Source organism: Misgurnus anguillicaudatus, chromosome 12 (assembly GCF_027580225.2).
Source record: "Misgurnus anguillicaudatus chromosome 12, ASM2758022v2, whole genome shotgun sequence".
NCBI lineage: Eukaryota > Metazoa > Chordata > Actinopteri > Cypriniformes > Cobitidae > Misgurnus > Misgurnus anguillicaudatus.
The window spans coordinates 18,864,710-18,878,929 of NC_073348.2; the positions used below are offsets into that span (position 1 = coordinate 18,864,710).

At 38.3% G+C, this 14,220-nt stretch overlaps 1 protein-coding gene across 7 annotated transcripts in view; it reads left to right on the forward strand.

Annotated features, from left to right (window-relative positions):
• ptbp3 (polypyrimidine tract binding protein 3) overlaps nt 1-14,220 on the forward strand; it is an 83,854-nt gene that overhangs the window by 27,523 nt on the left and 42,111 nt on the right. For all 7 annotated transcript variants that reach the window (XR_008645433.2, XM_055208943.2, XM_055208944.2 and 4 more), the window contains one exon: nt 7,994-8,069. Coding sequence is in view for 6 of the 7 variants with exons in the window: in XM_055208943.2 (XP_055064918.2) it covers nt 7,994-8,069 (76 nt within the window). In the remaining variant the exon portion in view is untranslated. The remainder of the gene's footprint in view (nt 1-7,993; nt 8,070-14,220) is intronic.

Here is a 14,220-nt window from a genome sequence, read left to right on the forward strand (position 1 = left end):
ATTTTGCTTGCTGCTTTCAACATCAAAAACTATGGTCTGAGCATCCCACAGTGCCTATACGATCAAGAGCTCCATCAAGTTTCGTGTTCAACGCACAATGTTTCATGTTGCTGCACGTCCGTACAACTTTATTTCACTTTAAGCAATTTGGTCGCGGCCCGTGCTGCTTTTTTCCACATGATGAAAGTGAATGAGACTTTGAGAGTGAATGAGATGAAAAAACAACACTATTGAAGGAGTCATTACAAGTACATTTCGAGTTTTTCTTCTGCACTATTGGCCTTTGCGTGTCTTGTAACCGAAACACAAGTATGAAGCGAAAGTAAATGACGACACGGTTTACAATTGTGCATGTACTGTACCTTTAAGGAAACGACCTAACTTTCATTTTTAATCACAACCATTCTGTTGCCGCATGTCAAAACAATAACTAGCCTGCACTTTAGAAATAAGAAATCGGTATATAACCTCCAGCGATGCGCTCTCCTGAATAATGATTGGTGAAAATTGCGCTTTTGCATTATTAACATCTGTGTCCCTGACAACCTGATTTCATTTTCTCTGCCCGTTAATTACAGAATCCCAGCCAGCCTATTAAATGATCAAACCATTATTAAACATTTTTAAAGCCTCTTCTCTTCCAATCAGTTTTAAAACGACCAAAGAAAAATTATACGTTTTGCTTTCCATCTTTGCAACTGCAACACGTCTTATAAATAGCATTCAGCAACAAGTAGCAGCAGATTTCTGTTTGCTGTTGCGGAAATAACATCTCCCCTCTCAAGAAAACCTGTCACACCTGTGTAATCGCATTTTTATTTGCAGTGACACACAATAAACCTTTTATTATATATTGTGCTCAGAATGAAATTACATTTAATGTAGATTTTTTTATATACACACATGCACACACGCATAGTGTGTAGCATGTATATGTGTATAATTATATAGTTCAGATGCAAAACCCTTTAAGTGCGTCTGACATGTTTTCTTGTAAATTATTTGTCTTTTTTTATCAGAATTTTTGGTTTAGGTTAAATATCACTTCATTGTCATTTCATTTTACAAAACAAATTTAACAACATTGACTGTCTTTTGTTAGCCTGGGTGCCAGACGATCTTAGCCCCGCCCACAAGAATTTGAAAACGGGAAGATCGGTCTGGCGTTTCTCCATTGAGGAGCTACTATGCTAAGACAAATGCTGGTCGAACCAATCAAATTGTCAGGGCGGGCTTTATACGATAATGGACAGATAATCAACAGTAACGTAATGAACCACGTCACCAAAGAGCGCGTGTGTTGAATGGCTGCCGCTGTAGAGTTCAGATGTGTGGATTCTGACATTGAGTCTGTTCTAAAAGATATCGACAGAGCATTGATTTTAAAAGAGGAACAGAGAAACGCGAGCAGGGCATTTGTTGATGTTTTTGCCATCCTACCTATTCGGCAAAAGTTGGTCGCAACTGAAATGGCTAACGTTATCACGGCGCAACTCAGCGTGCACGACGAGATGGATATAATTAGCGGTCATTGCCAGCTTCTTTTCGGAAGCCCGGAATCGTGGTTGCTGAATAAGTGGAGGGACATGCTAGGCTCCAATATTTTCAAGCCAACGTAATGGGTAAGTTATTGTTGTGGATGAAGTTCACCAAACGTACAAATGGTAAGAGATAGTCTTACTCACTTAGTAAATACTTCATGTTGTGATATAAACAAAATGTTGTAAACATAATAGGTGGTGATGTACATTCGCTAACTCAGTATAATCACAATGTTAGTGTCATTGTAGCGAAATAACTAGCAGTTCGGTCAGGCTGCAAAGACGTAATTTCAACATACGTCACACACTCCGTTGCTCTGATTGGTCGTAGGTCTATCCAATTGAGTGCAGAGGCATTTTTTGGTTGAGACACGCCTCATAATTATAGCTCAATGGAGCGGTATCAGACTCAAATTCTGACTAGAATTGAGTATGACAACGTCAGGCTAGTCTTTTGTTGCAAAACCCTCTAAATACATGCAGAAATCTCCACTTTTAAAATGACTCTAAGAATATATATTTTGTAAACCTCCTTTAACCGGCTAAAACATTTGCACCTTGACTTACGCATGCCATCGTTCATCCAATTCTCTTTCTGTGCACTTACAGGACTTTGCTGAAAAATTATGCTATTTTATTTTGCCCGACCATCGGCTAAACCAGTTTAATTCGCTTACCCGCCTCCTATCCCTACCGTATCTATCTATATATATAAATATATATTAATTCCTCCCAAGGGTTTTTGTCCTTTTAGGAGTTTTTCTCATTGGGTTTTTTCCTAGGGGGTTTTTTCGTCCCAGGGAGAGTCAGCCAACTTTGGCTTAACTTAGCACTTTACTGTATACGTTACATTATTAATATGCTCGCTTGTACGGTTTAACCACTATCTCTACTTATTATATTATCTATTGATTTTCTGTGTTCTCCTCTACATCTTCTCATGTAAAGCTGCTTTGCAACAATTAACACTTGTGAAAAGCGCTTAATTGAATTGAATTAACAGATTCTGCCAACAAAGCCGTATTTTTAAATGGCATGAGGCTTATTTTTGAATGGCATGAGGCAAATTAAGAGGATTTGGTATTTGATAAACAAGTGATGGGTGCCAAGAGTATTCAGTAAATATATTATTATCTCACTTTGGACAGATGTGGCGCTTAGCGGGTTTTTGCATTTGAGCTCCTCAAATATTTTATATGTAATACAGTAGCAGTTTTTTATCTTATCGTATTATATAAAACCAAATTTAATGACATTTTAAGCATGCTCAGAGCCTTAAATACACCTGCATGTAATATAAACTATTTCCATGCCAGCATTTTTAAAAAAGTTGACAGCCAGTGGCTGCATTTTTTATGATTTTCACAAAACTTTAATGCCATCCAGAAAATGTTCTTCTTTAAATATATAAACATAAATATACATAAACAATAACAAAAATCAAATGAAAGAACAGACTCTCTGCTTTCAATCAACAAAAAATTAATCAAATTAATCCTATTTGTTCTCTTTTTATCACCTCTCAAATATGGGTAGGTTTCTTCGAATATACCAAATTTTTATCAATTTTGGATTGCTAGAAAAACTTGTTGGCAGGAAAGCGTTTTCTCTTAATTGACAAGTTAACTCGTCAATGGCGGTGAAAGAGCTAAAGTTTGACAGGTTGCCATGGCAACACTTTTCAAGATATTATCCTCCTCCATCTCTCTAAATTTTCTGACCATGTCTGGATCGACTTGGGTAGATATATGTGGACTTTTAAAATCTGTTTAAGAGACACACTTCCTGTTGCCAGTTGGTGGCGCTATGCCTGTGACTTACACTAACTACATCAATATGATCCGACCCCATAACCAAACATATTTCTCAGATGTGATTGAAATCACTCAATGTGTGCAGCAGAAATGAGACACTTCCTGTTTCCTTGATTTTTTTCCATATATTTGTCACCTCGCCATGTCAACAGCTTTCGAGATATTTTTTAAAATCTGTTCACAATTTAGCATCTCCAATGTCTTGGCATCATGTTCATCACATTTGGTGTCAATCGAATGAATTCCCTAAGAGGAGTATTTAAAAGATCCCTGCATGCACTTATCAAACAATCTAAAATGGCCCACTTCCTGTTGGGTGGGGCTCATAGGGTGTCAGCGTGAAAGTTGTTCGAGTCAATGAGATCTACGTGTATGCACGTACAAAGTTTTGCTAACAGGTTTTGAAAAGACCATCGAACTACTCACTCTCTCTTTGCTCCTCCACTTAATGTATACAGGAACTCATTTTAAACGTATTAAGTAAATATTGTGACTGTTTCTAAAATATCTCTCCTAAATTGTGCGCATAAAATATTTAGAGAATCCAGCCGTTATGATTTTAAGCTGTTTTTTTGATGGTGCTGAAGTTAAAGTAGCTGAGCTATTTCTATAAAGAGAATTGTTTTAATGTAGAGGCTTTAGAGGGAATAGCTGTGAATGAATGGGTTTAATTGCTCTCTCTCTCTCTCTCTCTCTCTCTCTCTCTCTCTCTCTCTCTCACACTCATTCAATCACTCGCTCTCTTCCCTCTACTAATTAAATGCACTCAACAGTAATGGCAGAGCGGGAAAACGGCATGGTTGAGCTGGTGACCAGTCCTGACGTATGCAGTCATGAAATCGTGGCGGCTTGACCTGCCCCGGCCCTTTAAGGGCGTGTCCAGAGATACAGCAATTACGATGCTGCCGTTAAGCATCAGCGTAGCGTTTCATCAGCCTCAGCTCATCTCCGCACTCTAAATGTCACAGGCATTACAGAAAGGCTTAGCTGTAAAGGGTAAAAAGATCCTATCTTTTGTTTTCTTTCCTTTTTTGCATATTCATACTCCACCTGGGCTCATTTGAATTTGGTCTAAAAAAGGAGAAGATAAGCTTTGTGTTCTTTCCTGTTAGGCTGAGGTGACAATAACGCACCAATAGGGAAACAGTGTGACCGTAGCTCCACCTGAAGTGAGCTTTCCCTTCCAACAACACCTGGCTGACATGAATAACACAAAATGCGGAGCGGGTCTCTGCGCTCGATTCAGACCGGCTGTGTCGACCTCTCTGATCTCATTATTAATAAGAGCTACCGACCGCCTGTTCCTGTTTATAAAGACTGCTCTCTTCATTTCATTTTAACCCTGGCAGAGCCAGAATATATGCTTGAGTGCTGGTTATATGCTTTACGACTGGATTACAAAACTGACTAGTCGTTTAACATTAGATGAGTTATTTTGGGAACTGATAGGTTGATCTACAATTTTCTTATATATAGTGTGTCTATATATGCACATACAAACACACATATGTATGTATGTGTATATGTATATATAGGCACACAGCGAGTCAGAGTGAGAGTTTTTAATGGAAGTGCTTTGCGGGTTTGACACAGCTTGCTGTGCTTGAGCGGTTTGCATGATTAAATCTTTCTTGCTCTTAAATTCATCCACTTTAAAGCATTGTTGCTATAGATATATGCACTCACACAAGCATTTCCGACCATCTTGTTTCAAGAGCAATTGGGCGACATCATAAAAAATGGCTCAAGCTGGGTTTGAGCTGTGGTTCACCATATACAAGTACGACTGTGCACGGCGTCACAGCACATGCACTATCCACCACTTCATGATGTTAGTCAAGGAAGATTTATTGTACAAAGAACAGTCATAAATTTGTTACAGTTGTAATGATGTTCCACTCTCCATTGCCACTTTTCAACTGGGGCTGGCACAAGAGCTCACACCTAATTTGGAACCGTGCTGAGCTTTTCCACACAAAAAAGCCCTGGTGCCCTGATCCTGGTTCAGAACGGCCGTCAAATCTTGCTCGTCTCTAATCAGGGAACATGTGATATCAGCGGGTGGAGCATCTACTATTGACCGCAGTTTTAAAAGGCATAAACCACGAAGTAATATAATATGACACGTAACAATATTATATAAAGCGAATATAACATGTAATGTGCAATTTATGGTCTCGTGTACGTTCTACAATGTAGCTACGGTGTAGGCTGTGCTCAGCCTGATGTGCTGGGGCGTCCATTCTACGTGAAATGCAAGCGCTGTCTCAGGTCAAAAAAATCTGCGTCGCATTTCCTCCTATGGATTTCCGCTTACAATGGTAAAATCAAATCTGGGTTGAAGTGATAAACTTGAGTTGCAACAATAGTCGCTTCCATTTGCCTCTATCACAGTGCTGCGTCTGAAACCGCCTACTTCCATACAATATAGTAGGCGAAAAGCAGTAGGCGAGTAGTATGTCCGAATACGTATTATTCCAAAAACAGTATGCGAAAAGTACCCAGATGACCTACTATTTCCGGTTAGATTTCGAAGCGGGCATACGATGGATGGACACTTCTCTATCCCATGATGCCCCAGGAGCAGAGTTATGCAACGAAGAAGAAAGGCGAAAGCAGCCATAGATATATATACACTAGATGTCGCCTTGGGGTTCTAAGCATGCGTCAAAACCGCCGCCATCTTGAAACAGGGGTCTTGTCATAGGAAGTAGCTAGGTAACGCTGCTATCTCCATCTGTACTTTGAATTCATAGACGATGCCAGACTTTTGTGCTGTGTATGGATGTTAGGGCTACTAGCACTATGCATTATAGTTAGAAAAAGTAGATTTTCAAAATATCAAAACTTTTTTTTTCTGGACTAAATGCGAAATACATGTCTAACTATTAATACGAACCAAAAGAAAACAAAAAAAATCACGTTCATGACGATTTATAGTGATTTTATTTCCGTCGCATCATTGCCTACAATGACGCTGATGCGGGGTTCCCCTGTTTCAAGATGGCGGCTCTATTTGACACATTCGGTCCAAGGCGACATCTATTGTATATTTCTATATCGCGCTGGTATGACCAAGGTCTTGGTCTTCTCAAATACATTCACACAAGCTGCTGCTTCTTTTGTGGGTTATTAAGTTTCTTCTTCTTTGGCTGTTGCTCTGCTACTGTGAGTTACACGTGTGGATACTGCCTACTAGCGGCATGCATGTGTAATTGCACGTCGACACAAACTAAGACACAAAGGTATGAATGAAAACCATCGCGTAGCGCCGTAGATCCTACGCACAACCAAAATGAGAGCTTAACTGTATAATAATATTGAGCTCCCTGTTTTATTGAAACGTGAGCCGGTCCTGAGGTCTGGATGAGTGTTCGATCAAGCTTTGGTGCTTTCACGGAGCCAGCCTGGTGGAAAAGGGGGATATCTAGCCTTTAAAATGATCATGTTCTTATCAACAAATAGTTATATGGCTTTTATGTTATGAGCATTGATTTATTTCATTATCTCTCCTTATACTGTATGAAATATTTTTTTCAGTTAAATCAATCCATGGGAATTTATCAATCCAAGTCTACACATTCACATTACTTTAATGTACATTTATGCATTTGGCAAATGCTTTTATCCAAAGTGACTTACAGTACATAGTCCTTAGGGATATAACCTTTGACCTATGAGAACACAATCTTGATTATCTAGCTGTCTAGTCCCCCCCCCAAAAAAAAGCTTCTAAAATCAGAAACCAATGAGAAAGACAATTACAAAGGTATTCCCCAAGCAGTAAGAGTCTCGCTGAGGAAATAAAGCACAAATGGAGTCATTTCCTCTAGAGTCTTACTGTCCAAGGACCGGATCACGTGCCAGCAATCTTGTAGCTGTATTCCTGATACACCCACCTAACAAACAATTTGCTGTTAATGGATGCATTTGTGTGCTTGTTAGACACTGTCCTGAAGGAATTGAGTTGAATTGCTAAAATTGCCCTCCCAGGACGAAAGCAGTCCTTTAATGTGGCACAGGGGCTTTTGATTGCATTGTGCATAGTCGCCCTAGCGGTCCATTACATTTTAATAGCAAACGGAAAATTTCACATCGAATGATGATCAACAAAGGAGTTGTTTAGTGATAATGTTGGGATTCATTTGAATTGGTCTTGGTTTTTATAAGAAAATCATAATTTTCATTTAAATGTATTTAGGTTTGTAGTCGATATCTCGCCATCTTTACACAGCTGATCTGTAATAGATTGAATATAATAGTGGATTTGTGAGAGAGAGGCATAAACATGATATCATGCATGGTTGCCAGGGCGTTGCTTTGCAGTTGCTAAGTTGCTGTGAGTGGTTCTTGGGTTAAATGAGTTTTCTATATTCAATCTCTATATATACACAATACAGAATGATATGCACCAGTAGTTTAATAGTTGTTTAAGGGTAATAGTACTGCTTACTATCATCAACAGATAAACACATTTTCACACTCAACTGGTGTACATTTACATATACAGAGTTCCTCATGGCCTCTGTACAAACAGGAAGTCATCTGGTTTTCAAGGTGAACTCCGAAATGTGCATATTTTAGTTGACACTTTGTAAAAAGTAAGATTCTCATTCATCTCTTATCTTTGTGTTTTAGTGGGCATCTGGAGAGCCTCCTGTTTCCGCCTCCTCGTGTTGCCAAACTACAATGAGCAGTTCTACTCCATCCACAGGTACTCTTTGTTCCTTAAAATTACTTTCATTGTCACACTAGATGCGTAACACTAAACTAAATGTATGCAACATATTTTCAATGCATAAAACTGTTCTTATGTTGCCTGGTGTTTGATCTTTGTCTTTATACACTCACAATCAGTGTTCGTTTATGGACAACACACTAAATACATTGTGCCAGAATACACACATCTATGTGTTAGTATTGGAAAAATAATTACTTTTAACACAATTTGTGTTTTATCAAAATTGACACAAAATGACACATAATGGTTTAAAAGCATAGCACAAAAAATGTGGAAAAAATGAACACATCCTTTCTTAGAGGCTGTTTACACTTGGCATTAACATGCGTTTTCATCGATCGGATCACAAGTGGACGACGTTAATGGCAGGTGTAAACGGTGTTCAAAAAGTTTTGAGCTCGTCCACTTTCGACCACTTTCAACAACATTCAGAGGTAGCCGGAACTTCTTTCGATTCGGATTGCTTTTGTAGTGTAAACGCACATATGGTTGAATGTGTTTGAACAGCCACACACGACCACCTTCTCTCTGCCCATTTATCTAATCTGAGGGACTGAAAACAATGTTTTACGTCTTTTCTGACTTCTGGTGCGAACGGTGTGCACCGCTATTTTTATCCTTTTATTGATAAAACAAAAGCGACTGATCCCCGCAGTTTCATTTTGCAAGCAGGGAAAGTTGCGCAATCCTATTTCATCATTTGCGCTGAAATATCAGAGACTTACTACACAAGCAGTGGACTCCGACATAATATTAGTTTGCGTCCATATAAACTCATCATAACTGAAATTACAGCGGAGAGACTCGCCCACCGTCTCGATAGACTGCCCCCTCACAGTATTCAGGACAGATGTGGCCGAAAGTGGACAAAAGAGACGGATTTAAATACCAGGTGTAAACATGATGTGTCTCTCTCGTCCACTTGTGATCCGATCGATGAAAACACATCTTAATACCAAGTGTAAACAGCCCCTTACAGTGTATGCGCACTGGCCGATTTTTATCACTGCGTATACTTTGTATGCACAGGTCGCGCATGTTCGTACAGGGGTTTGTAGGCCAGAAGAGGTATTGCAATTTGTTGTATACCTGGACCTTTAGCAATGCAGTCTTACCAATAGTTTCCTTGGTAGCTTAATGCTGATGACCATTAAAGCCGCAATTCGTAACTTTCCCATCTATTTTTTTTTACATAAAATTGCAAGTTATTATTTTCCTATCGCTGACTGAAACACAGATAATAGATATTAACAAGATGCCGCAGTTTTGTTACTATGAAGGGGGATATGCAACACTCAAAAATACAGATCCAATCAAAAGAGCCAATTATCTACTGTATCTACTGCCTCTGGGCGTGACCGCATTAGAGATAATGAGCTCAGCCAGGAAAAACTGTACTGTTTTTACTTCAATGTAGAATATAAAAACAGGCAATATTTGTTTTTGATTATAATTAGCTTGTTTAAAAGTAGTCATTTCAGGCTTTCTTTGGATATGTGTATCATGTTTGTGTGACGAGTATTCGCGGAGTTTCAATTGATTTTTGTAACGTGTTTTGAGAGATAGCTGGCGGAGACAGAAATGTCTGAATGCTCACCCTGTTAATTTTCTTTTTTTGACAAAAACACAAAGATTTGTTGTTATTGTGAATGTACACAAATTAAAGAAGACCCTTCACAGTTTTAAATGATGTCAAACACGTAAGTGTATGATTATTAATAATGGAGTATTTTAAGTTGATTCTGCCATGATAAGGAGAAAACACGTCAAAACGCTGCGCTGCGTTTTTGGACCCCAGGGGGTTAAAGAGTGATGTATTTGCGCGGGGCAACTTGGAAAATTTTGTTGGATTTTTTAAATTTAATCTTAAGAAACACTACTGTTTATGTCGGGTTAAATTGTTTGTGGGAAATGTGTTGATTTATGATGACATTAGCTAGAGTTTTTCTCCATTCAATGTGATCGGATTTGATCTTATATGTGTGAAGTCTCAAATGAAGTCAAACTGCGAAAATCATACCCAACAGCTCCAATTATAAGTCATTGTTCTAAGATCGAAGTTGCTGATCTGTGTAGGATTAAAAAAAAATTTTTTTAGGGATGCACCAAAATGAAAATTCTTGGCCGAAACCGAAAACAAAAAAAGAGGAAACCAAGGCCGAAAACCGGAACACCGAAAGAAATTATGCCATTTATCAGTACCATTGCATTTATGGCTATGACTGTGTACTAAGTTTTTTTTAGGGGTGTGACGGATCACAAAACTCACAGTTCGAATCACATTACAGTTTTTGAGGCACGGATTGGATTATTTTTTGGATCAGCAAAAAAAGGGTGGGAAAATCTAATAACAAATAAAGAGATTACAAAAACTTATAAAAAGAACAAAGTTGCACATTAAGTAAGGTCTGAAATTAGCATTAGGTACAGAAATTACCTATTACGAAAATTAAAAGAATCATAACGCTGTCTTTATTATAAATTGAGGGCGAACGGCGCAGCATAAACAGTTATCAGTGCCCAAACCTGCTTTCACGATATACTGAGCTAGGAAACAAATTGAGACAGGGATATAGAAATACATCCGCACCACAGACATGTTGCTTCAGACAAGCATGTGCTGGTCGCGGTTTGTGTTTGCGTCATCACAGTATTTTGGCCGTATTGTTTCTGTGATAAAAGTCTTTCGGCTGAATTTTCGGTGGCTGAATATTCGGTGCATCCCTATTTTTTTTTTACTAATTTGTTTTTATGTACTTACTAAATTATTATTATTTTTTACTTATTTTTAGCCAATAAAAGTTACAGATTGCAACTTTAATGTAATAGGTTACACAATAATAGCTAGAAATTTTATAAAAGCAAGATGCTACTTTCCCAAGTCACAGTGGATAAAATCAACTTTCTCTCTGAAAATGAGCTGCAAATGGCATTTAATATTAACTTATAAGAATAAACCTGTATTTTTGAAAGTAAATAAAGGTAATTTGTAAGAGCAATTTTCAAAGTCTCACGAACAATTGAGTTTTGTTTTTATTTGCACAAAAATCTTTTGGAAAAGCATTCGGATACTAAATGCATCTTACAAAAAAAACTTTCATTGCTTTGTTTATTAACCTTTTTAGTAGCACTTGAAATGCAACGATCAGTAAGGGATGTGTGATAGCGAGATGGTTGGCCAATGTGTTGGCTGTCATTTGAGCGGTTGAATGGGCAGTCTGCTGGAGCTAAAATGAAGGGGTGGAGTGAAATGACCCCATCATCTGCTCACCATCTTCTCTTCCCCCCTTGTCTTTTATTTTATTTTCTCTTATCCTCTCCATTGTATATAATAATCCTTAATATGTTGTTGTGCTTTTGAGGGGGAAACAATGTCTGTCTGTTATTTTCAGAGTTTAAAGTGGAATGACCAGACGGAGCATGCGGGCAGCTTACATACGTTGATGTTTTCTGCTTCTCGTGAAGGCTTCACTCTTGAAATCTTGTGGTGTTTTATCAATCTTGCAAAATGATCGCAAAATGTTCATTTTAATGCAAAAATGCCAGTGTGTTTGTAGTCAAATTATGTGCTGCGTTTGATTGGAGCTGCGCTAGTTTTGCTCAGAAGATCAAGGTTTGCTTGTATCTATGCAAAGTGTTGCTTTTCTTGCCATTTTTTTTATGAATCATTGCAGTCTGACATTTCTGTGCAGTAAGTCAGTATTTGTTTATTTATTTCTGAGATAAAGGTAGAGACTTTATTAGATTTTAGCTAGTAAGATTTTAGCTAGCATTTGAGCTAGCAAGCCAACATTTTTATCCATTTATATAATTTTGGACATGCGACTACATTAGCTCATTTGCTGACTATGTAGGCAGTAGACGGCAAGGTAGCTTACTAGATTTTTGAGCAACTGGTCTGTATGAACATTAATTCTAGCTCTGCCACTGAAATATATTTTACCTTGAATTTGACCTCAGACTTATATTTCTCTGTTATGGAGTCAGATGTATCATTGTTTGGGTTAACTGACGTGAGATGTCCTTCACAGCAGTGGCCTGGGAGTACATGGTTGTCGCTACACAACAAGTTATCTATTTTTTACAACGATAAGGAAGTCATAACAAAGCTGACCCTGAGACTGTGCTGATAACCCAATAAAGCGTTTTTCCATTGCATATCTGTAATTGAACATGCAAACATTGAATGTGAGGCCAGTTATTATTGTTATGCAGTAGTTATTTTAACCTCTAGTGTTTTGGTGCTATGAAACAATTGGTGCTTTTACGCATGCAGTCTTTACACTAAAAGTGTAAACAGGACCTTTTAAAAACTACTGGTAAATCGGTTCTTGGCAAAGAGAAGTTGTAAGATTATCTGTAATCTACTGGTATGATGCTATGTGTAAACAGAGAATTACCTGAGCATGGATGACGTCAGAACATTCATAACATTCTGACACAGATGATGCATTTACCTCTAAATTATTAACGAAAGTTTCTCTTCACATGCTGCTTGAAGAACACACCTAAAGTTATCAGCCACAGCTTTGTTTAAAACAGTTGATCATTTGTTTGCAAAATTGCTCACATCCTTTGCACACACTCGGTGAAGCCTTATATTTAGACAGCACTGCTGTTTTGCGACTCAATTCCCCTACAGTTCGATTTGAAGTCATCTATACAACATTGTTTGGTCAAAGGCAAATGCACAACTGTCAGCGTTTGCCACAGAAGTAAGAACAACAAAAATGTGAGCCACGGATGTGAGTTTGGTAAAAAGAAATTAATGTTAAAGATGCCCATTTTTTTATTGTATTGTATGCTGTGTATAAAATATACATACATAAATTTATATATTTATTCATTTAAATGTATTACAATCTAAATATTGTTCTAGATCTTGGCAGCAAAACAGAAGACGAAATAAGTAGTTGAATTAGTTGCCCACCAATATATATTGTGCGCTTAATCCAAAAGCGTTTATCTATTTTGAGATTATCATTCAATAACTGCCCAAATTCTACCCCAAATGTTTCCAAGTATTTTAGAGTGAGTTTTAAAATATTGTGTGAAGCAAATATTCAGCAATTTTTTTATTTTGTATCATGTAAACGTAATCTGCCGTAAAGTCTTAGTAACACACGTATAATGTACACCATTAAGACTGGCCACTTTAATATCAGTATCAGGTAAAAAAAAAACTCAACCTTATTTTTGTCCACATTCTGTTGTGAAGCGCATGCATGAAACTGATGTCACGTGACTGCAGTGACGCGGATGACGTGTTATTCTCAGACATGTTTGCAACGTTTTTTTTGTTCAAACCTCAGGGTTTCCCGCAGCACTTTGCAGTTCGGGTGGCCCGCCTAAGCTGGGAAACCCTACCACCTTAACTAGGTTGTCCAAAAAAAACAATTTGCTGCACAAAAGGCCGTCAAGTGCCTCAAGGAGAATAGCGCCGGCGCGCTTTACACCACGAGCGGGCATGCGCGCCACAGGGCCAAATGAGAGAAAGACGTGGTCCGTCACTGTCTGGAGGATAACTAGTAGCCAGTTGTTAAAACATCTGGGAGAATAGCACGGACGCGCCACACGGCCGATATGGTCCGTCAACTGTCTGGAGGATAGCCAGTTGATAAAACGCGTGTCCGTGAGAACTGTAAGTGGACTTATGTTTTGTGTTTATTTAAGCCTGTAATTGTATTTGATTGCCACACCCACCCGCCAACCCTACCACCTTAAATAACACATTTTCTGCGGAAAACCCTGAACTTACAGCGTGCATCTCCCTCAGACTGTAAACGAAGCTCGGGCGCACAAAAAAAAGCTGGGGGCGCACCATATAACACGTCAGTCGTGTCGTATGTCAAAACTGAACCGGAAGAGAAGACAATGCCGAATAAAGTCATAATTTTTGTTATTTTTGGACCAAAATGTATTATAGATGCTTTAACACATTCTAACTGACCCACTGATGTCAAATGGACCGTATGCCGTACATAGATTTTCAATCGAGGGTCAGCAAGCTCTATGACTAAATCTAAAACATCTTGAACTGTGTTCCGAAGATGAACGGAGGTCTTCTGAGTTTGGGTGAACTATCCCTTTAACTTAAAATTTAATTCACAAATTACATGTGAAT